The sequence below is a fragment of the Cebus imitator genome, unplaced genomic scaffold (genome assembly GCF_001604975.1).
Source record: "Cebus imitator isolate Cc_AM_T3 unplaced genomic scaffold, Cebus_imitator-1.0 Scaffold392, whole genome shotgun sequence".
Lineage (NCBI taxonomy): Eukaryota > Metazoa > Chordata > Mammalia > Primates > Cebidae > Cebus > Cebus imitator.
Genome location: NW_016107707.1, coordinates 1,723,140 through 1,731,111, shown reverse-complemented (window position 1 = coordinate 1,731,111; position 7,972 = coordinate 1,723,140). Strand labels below are relative to the sequence as shown.

Below are 7,972 nucleotides of genomic sequence, written 5' to 3'. Positions count from 1 at the left end.
AAAAAAAAAGGGTTTCACCGTGATGGCCAGGCTGGTCTTGAACTCCTGTCCTCAGGTGATCCACCCACCTTGGCCTCCCAAAGTGCTAGGATTATAGGTGTGAGCCACTGTGTCCGGCCAATTAAAATTAATTTTATGTAGGGTTTTTTTTCTAAACTTAATTTGACTGAGAACATATATATATATATATATTTTGTTGTTGTTTGTTTGTTTGTTTTGTTTTGTTTTGTTTTTTTCCTCCTCTGAGATGAATTCTCATTGTTGCCCGGACTTGAGTGCAGTGGCACAATCTCGGCTCACTGCAACCTCTGCCTCCTGGGTTCAAATGATTCTCCTGCCTTAGCCTCCTGAGTAGCTGGGACTATAGGTACATGCCACCATGCCCGGCTAATTTTTGTATTTTTAGTAGAGATGGGATTTCACCATGTTGGCCAGGGTGGTCTTGAACGCCCATCCTCAGGTGATCTGCCTGCATTGGCCTCCCAAAGTGCTGGGATTATAGGCTGAGCCACCATACCTAGCCACATTTATTAATAAATTATTGATAAATTAGTAAATTAAGAAAGTTTTGAATTGCATCTGTGGCTCCATTGGTGTCCTGGGCAGGTGGCTCTCTGCTGTCCACACAGATTGTCTCCTGTGTCTTCATCTTCACTGCATATGACTTTTTGGTTCCTGTGGCATCTGCGGTCCTGTATGGCACATTGGTTCTACAGCAGATTCATGATAAGGGTGTACCTACTAAAAAAGAACAAAGTAAAAAGAGTAGAAACAATCATAGAAATAAGTGTCACCTCACAAACATTTTGGAAGGTAGAAAAAGAAAAATGCATTCACAGCTTTTCAGTAGCCGATAGTTGAGGCTGTGTTCGTAGGCATAGAGAATATGTCCCTCTCCTTGCATGGATAGATGCCGTTTTCTTACCTTAAGTGTTGGTGATGGAAGGACTCTTTATGTGTTGATGTGGCGGATGCAGTTGTTGAACACTAGTCTAAAGACTGTAAGAGATTTCTGGAGACATTTCATGTCCTTTTTTCCTTGGAAAATGTGGGTTGAAGAAATTGCTGCTTGCTAAAAATAAGCTGCCAAATGGATTTCACAGTAACTCTTCAGTTGCATACTGGCAAGGAGCCAGGGAATACCATTTACATTTGAAGATGAAGCGCTGTGAAGTTTGATTATGGCTCTGAATTTTATATTAAAGAAATAAATTAAAAATTTCATTGTATTTTATTACTATCTTTTCCTCCTTCAGGTGTAGCATACATGGCAGATTCTAGACCTGTGTCTTGTGTTGCAGTGGTGTTATCCAGGCAGGTTTTCAGGGAGTGAAGTTGGAAGGTGATGTTGAATGGTGGTGGTGAGCCCAGTGAGGTATCCTTGCCGTGTGTGTGATCAGGGCCTGTGGGATTCCCAAACCCTGGCTCCTCTGTCTCCTGCTCCTGTCCTTCACACCTCTGGTAGTTGTCTGGTGTGAGCCACAGGGGCAAGTGGGATTGGCACACCTGCTGTCACACTAGGAACCTGAGTTAAAGTGGAGCTGAATGCATGTCCTGTCCTTGGTGTTGTGCAGAGAGCCGCTTGTGCTCCCAGCTCAACAGGGTGGGTGGGGTGGGTGGATCTGGAGCCACGCCCTGCTTTGGCTCTGCACTCCTCCAGGTTCCCCTGTCCTGTGTGATGCTTTCACACTGACATAAGAGTTCCCTTCCTGAAACACACACAAGGTGTTATTTTCCTTTCATGACCTCGGTGGCTTAGCATTGCAGACTCTAGTCCCACAGCCTGATGCTCCATTCCCCGCAGTGTCTCTCTCTTGCTTCCTTGTCTTGTTCTTCCCTCGTTTCTTCCTGTTCTACTCAGGAACCAGAAACATTCACTGCTCTCCTAACTGTACCTTCTGGGCATGTGTGTTTCTTCCCTTCCCTTTACCGATATCTCATTGCTCAAATCACATCATACTGTTGGAACTGGAGCCTCTTCTGCTTTCTTTGCTGTCATGCTCTCTGGTCAACTGCTTTGGTCTACCTTCCCCTATTCCTTGAGCCCTGGGCACCTGCTGTATGGTCCACCGTGCTGCTTGTGAGTAGGTGCTCAAGGTGGACATGTAAGGCAGACGTGGCAATGCAAGCGAGTCTTGTCTTTAAAGAGTAGTATCACATTTCTATTTGAAATGCAGCTTTGGACAAAAAAATAATGACACGTGTTTTTTCCTTCTAGAGGGTCAGATACTTCTGTATTAGCCTTGTCAATATTTTAAATTTTGTTTTCTTAATATATTCCTTAGACATCAGGAATATAGAAGTGTTCATTTTGAAGCAAGATCCTCTGCAGTTTGGACCACTGCAGGCAGCTCCATAGGAGCACATGAGTGAAGCAGGAGGGCATCTTTATCTCTTTTGAGTCTTCCGTGCTCTTCTGCTGCGTTTTGGCTGAGGTTACGCTTATTGTAGAAACACTGGACACATACTTGGGGAGGGAAGCCAGCTGCAGGTCATCTTCATGTGTGATCTGTGTTTGTGATGTTAGTTTGTCATGATTTACCCCATCCCTTTTCCTTTTTAATAGAAATGACTTGTTTAATTTTGTAATCCTCTTTTTTCCTGGATAGAAACATTGCTTCTCAGACTGTAGCCAGATTGAAAGATGTTGCCCGTCGGATTTCATCATGTCTGGACTTTGAGCAGCACAGTCGTGACAGATCTGCTTCGTTGGATTTATTATTGCGTTTTCAACGTTTGCTTATTAGTAAACTTTATCCAGGAGAAAGTCTTGGTGAGACCTCAGATATTTCTGGTAAGTTGCTTAAAATGTGAAAAATGTCTTGTGTGTACTTTGGGCTTGTTAATTTAGGCTTTTTGATGTGTCCATCCTGTATGCCCAGATGTGTAGTTGTTACACTCCTAAATGCACCAATGTGGGGGCTTCATTTTGCATCCACTTTTTTGGGTTGGACCTTTCTATATTAGCCTTGTTAATATTTTTAATTTTGTTGTCTTAATATTTAAATTCTTTAGACATCAGTAGTAGCATCCTGGATGTTCAGTTTAGTCTTACAGAAGATTTGTCAGATTTGTTCCAAGTACTGTGGAACGGTTGAGACTAGCATGGTGTAAGAAGTAAACGGTGACAGCCTATTCGTGTCACATGAGGGAGCCAGCTGGGTGGAGTGGGAGGAATCGTTGGAGGAAGTCTGGGCTTCAGTTACAGCTCTGCTTAATAGTTCAGACATTAGACTAAGTCTGATGGGGCCAAAGGTTTCTCACCTGCAGACTTGGGATACTCCTGAGGTAGCCTGCGAGGATCGGAATAGAATGGAGTGTAAGTGCTCAGTGCTGTGCACTGTCAAGGGAATGGTGCCCTTGCTCGAGCACCCAGGGTGGCAGCTAGCCCTCCATCATGGAGCTGTCTCTGTCAAGGATGGAAAGGTCTGTTGCTGGTGTTAGTATTTTTGTAGCTGTTTTCTTTCCAAAGTAAGTTAATTACTTCCTGAAGGGTTAGGCTCTTGTCAGTAATGGAAACTTTCAGGTTTCAGTAGGTGAGTTGATAGTTTGAAACAGAAGGCGACTGTCTCAAAGACAAAGTCATAAGGACTGAAAAGCTATTAAGAGCCATGTAGGAGTCTGGGTGTGGTGGCTAACGCCTGTATTCCCAGCAGTTTGGGAGGCCGGATCACAAGGTTAGGAGTTCAAGACTAGCCTGGCCAACATAGTGAAATCCCGTCTCTACTAAAAATTCAGGAAATTAGCAGAAAGTGCCTAACTTTGTTTTTTGGGGATACTTTACAAGCTTCTGGGAAACAAACATTTGTATACTGGATATAAAGTTTTAAAAATTCAGAGCTGGGTGTGGTGGTACACATATGTAGTTCTAACTGCTAGGAGGCTGAAGCAGGAGGATCACTTGAGTCCAGGAATTTGAGTCCAATCTGGGCAACATAGTGAGAACCTCATTTCTTAAAAACATATATTTGAATTAGGCCGGGCGCGGTGGCTCAAGCCTGTAATCCCAGCACTTTGGGAGGCCGAGGCGGGTGGATCACGAGGTCAAGAGATCGAGACCATCCTGGTCAACATGGTGAAACCCCGTCTCTACTAAAAATACAAAACATTAGCTGGGCATGGTGGCGCGTGCCTGTAATCCCAGCTACTCAGGAGGTTGAGGCAGGAGAATTGCCTGAACCCAGGAGGCGGAGGTTGCGGTGAGCCGAGGTCGCGCCATTGCACTCCAGCCTGGGTAACAAGAGTGAAACTCCGTCTCAAAAAAAACAAAACAAAACAAAACAAAAAAAACATATATTTGAATTAGATTATGACTTTAGTATTTATACACCCAAAATGCCTAGGTAATCTGTAGTGCAGGGTATAAAACTTGACATAGAAACACTGTCCCTCCAGTTGCATGATAGAGAAGGAGCCAAGGACTAAGGATTAACAGGCTCCTGTTTGAGAAAATTACTATAGGTATGTAGATGTGTAGATGAGAGTAGAATCATGGAGCAGTTTGTTTACAGATAAAATTTTTAATAGTGAAAATGAGAATTTCTCAATCCTTCTTCAAGATCCGGAGCTGATGGGCGTTGGTTCCTTGCTGAAGAAGTACACGGCCCTTCTGTGCACGCACATTGGAGATATACTGCCTGTGGCGGCCAGCGTTGCGTCCACCAGCTGGCGGCACTTTGCAGAGGTGGCTTGCATTGTGGAAGGGGACTTTACCGGTACCTTTTGTTTCCTGCTTGTCAACGTGTGTGCCTTAGGAGATAGATGAAAACTAAAGTGTCTTCTTTCCTGATCAGCCTGCCTGCATTTACTCTCTGAATCTTCTGGTCCTCCTGCCCTTTCACCTTTGTTTTTTTTTTTTTTTTTTTTTTTTTTTTTTTTTTTTTACAGTTCTGTTGTTAACCAGCTGGCATGGGACTCAGATCACTTTAAATATAATTGGTAATTTAGATTTATACTTCCATTATCGACACTTCAATAGTAATTGTCTAATTTTATTTTGATAGCATAATAAAAATTAGGTACCTCTTTAAGGATCTTAAAAATTCTGATATTACCTGGTATGTTTTAAAGTTAATTTTTTGAAGTTAGAACATTATTTTTGAGTGTTTTTTTCTGATGATAAACACCAATCAGCAATTAGTTTTCTGAATAGAAGAGTGTTTAGTTCATAGTTCTGTTATTGAAATACAGTGTTTTGGAAAATCTTTTTGTAATTTAAAGTATTCTGTTTGAAAGCAATACCGTCTCTTTCAACATAAAATATAAAATAATCTGTAGAAATATGCTGAAGGACGAACATTTCTTGTTTTGTGACTTAGCAGAATTTAAACACAGAACAAGTTTACAAAGAGCTGTTATAGGTTAAGTGCTTATTTAAATCTTATTATTTCTTAAATGCAGGTGTTCTCCTTCCAGAACTAGTAGTTTCTGTAGTGCTTCTGCTCAGTAAAAATGCTGGTCTCATGCAAGAGGCTGGAGCTGTGCCTCTGCTGGGCGGCCTGTTGGAGCATCTGGATCGGTTCAACCACCTGGCGCCAGGAAAGGAACGGGATGATCATGAAGAGTTAGCCTGGCCTGGCATAATGGGTATGTTGTCTTAAAGGACTTTTACTGAGTAAAGTTTTATTGTTCTTGTCTAACCTATTCTTGCCTCTTAATTTCAAAGAATACTTTACAAAGGAAGACCAGTTATTTGCCATTTCCACTGATGGTAGCATAGATGAAAAATGAAGATAATCCAAATCAGAAGAAATTTGGGTCAGATACATATGACTCAAATATATATATATAATTTCCTTTTTGGAGACCATGTCTTGCCCTTTTGTCCAGGCTGAAGTGCAGTGTCACCTCAGCTTACTGAGCTCACTGCAACCTCTGCCTCCTGGGCTCAAGTGATTCTCCTGCCTCAGCCTGCCGAGTAGCTGGGACCATCGACGCATGCCACAACACCCAGCTAATTTTTGTATTTTTAGTAGAGATGGGGTTTCATCATGTTGGCCAGGGTGGTTTTGAGCTCCTGGCCTCAGGTGATCCACCTGCCTCGACCTCCCAGAGTGCTGGCATTACAGACATGAGCCACTGCACCAGGCTATATTTGGGATATATTTAAGGAAGATTTTTCCAGTAGTAATCCTTGTTAAGTACCGAAAGGAAATTTTACAAAGTCCTTGTGCCTCCAGAAGCTCAGGAGGCAGAGATCGATACGAGAAGACTCTCCAGAGTCCTCTGGTTGGTTGATGTTAGTGGGATGCAAAATTCCTGGAGTCAACCTGAGCACTTCCTTGTAGGCATTGTCTGTAGTGTGTCCCAAATTGGAATGAAACTTGTCTTCGTAATGAGCTTTGGGTTTTTGAGTCTAAGTTACCTTACTCACTATGGTTCTAGCTTCCGGGACCCAGAATCAGTCAAGATCCCGGTTCAACTTTGATCTATATGAAATCTCAAGCTGGGTGGGCTTTTTCTTCTTCTCGTATTTTAGACCATTGTCTTTCTAACATGGCAGCTTAAAACAAGAGGTAGCAGTTGTCCTGAGGAAAACGGCCGCAGGACATTGAACATGGTTTTTTATTTTTAAAACAGTTACTGCTTTCAGCACCCCTTTTGTTTAGGAGTGAGCTTACACAGTTGTGTTACTTTGTCTCTCTACTAACTTATCATATGGCTGAGGGGCATTAACTTGATCAGATAGCAGCTTACTCACTGTAAAGCCTTTTTCAGTTGTGATATGTAACATATATACAAAAGTACCCAGTACGTATCTGTAATTGATCACAGAGAAAACCATGTCACAGCCATTCAAGCCTTAGCCGGGATCATGGAGAACCCTCCCAAATGCTGACTCATTTCTCTGAAAAGTGTGTGGTTTTCAGGCTGTGTGGTTGTCACCATCTTACTTCTGATCGTCTTATACCAAGTGCTTGTCCCTGCCCAACATAATTTTAATTTTGTCTGTTCTTGGATTTCATGTAAGTGGAATTAGACAGTATGTACCTTTGGGTTTCTGAGGTTCATCCCATTATTAGGTTCTTTGATTTTTATTCCATATATAGTATACTTTTGTTCGAATATACAACAACGTGTTCATTCTACTTGTTGATGGACATGTAAGTTGTTTTTAGACTTAGGTTATAGTAAATATGTTACCTTTCTTTTTGAGTCAGGGGCCTTGCCCTTTCATTCAGGCTGGAGGGCAATGGTGCGATCATGGCTCACTGCAGCCTTGACCTCCCAGCTCAAGCAGATCCTTTCACCCAGGTGGGACTACAGGTGTGTGCCACCATGCCTGGGTACATTTCACGTTTTTTGTAGAGTCAAGGTCTCCCTCTTTTACCCAGGCTGGTCTCAAACTCCTAGGCTCAGTGATCCTCCTACTTTGACCCCCCAAAGTGCTGACATTAGAGGCGTGAGCCAGCACTCCTGCCAATATGTTAACATTCTCACATTTGTTTCTTTAATCATTCTTTCTGTTTCTTGGTGGGATTCTTGGTTTGTAGAGGATGCTTTAATACAGAATGCCTGTTTTCCACGGTGATTATGCTGTTACTCATCTCCACTGCAAAGTGAGAAAGCCCAGTGTTCCACTTCTGTGCACTCCCTGTTTGGGCCATTCTGGTGGGTGTACACTGGTATCTCATTGTGGTTTCAATTGCATTTTCTAGATTATTAGTGAGGTTTGATACCGTTTCATATGTGCATTAATCAGTTGGATATTCTTTTTTGTGAAGTGCCAATTGAAGTTTTGTACCGATTTTTCTATCTGGTTACCTTTTTTTCTTTTCAGTCCTTCATGTGAGTGTCATTGTATGTTTGGGACATGAACTTCTGGCTCTCTTTCTCATAGAGCTTTCTCTCTCACTCAGGCCTGTGCAGCCACTTAAAAGTGCTTTCTGATGAACAGAAGTTAGTGAAATCCAGTTTGTTTCTACTTCAGTGGTTATTCATTTTGTTTCTTTTTTTTTTTTTTTTTTTTTTT

General features: G+C 42.2%; 1 protein-coding gene across 1 annotated transcript in view; it reads left to right on the top strand.

Moving 5' to 3' along the window:
* HERC2 (HECT and RLD domain containing E3 ubiquitin protein ligase 2) overlaps window positions 1-7,972 on the top strand; it is a 211,465-nt gene that overhangs the window by 73,490 nt on the left and 130,003 nt on the right. Inside the window, exons 21-23 of the mRNA XM_017508492.2 lie at window positions 2,610-2,794; window positions 4,560-4,715; window positions 5,401-5,586. Of these exons, the coding sequence (XP_017363981.1) occupies window positions 2,610-2,794; window positions 4,560-4,715; window positions 5,401-5,586 (527 nt within the window). The remainder of the gene's footprint in view (window positions 1-2,609; window positions 2,795-4,559; window positions 4,716-5,400; window positions 5,587-7,972) is intronic.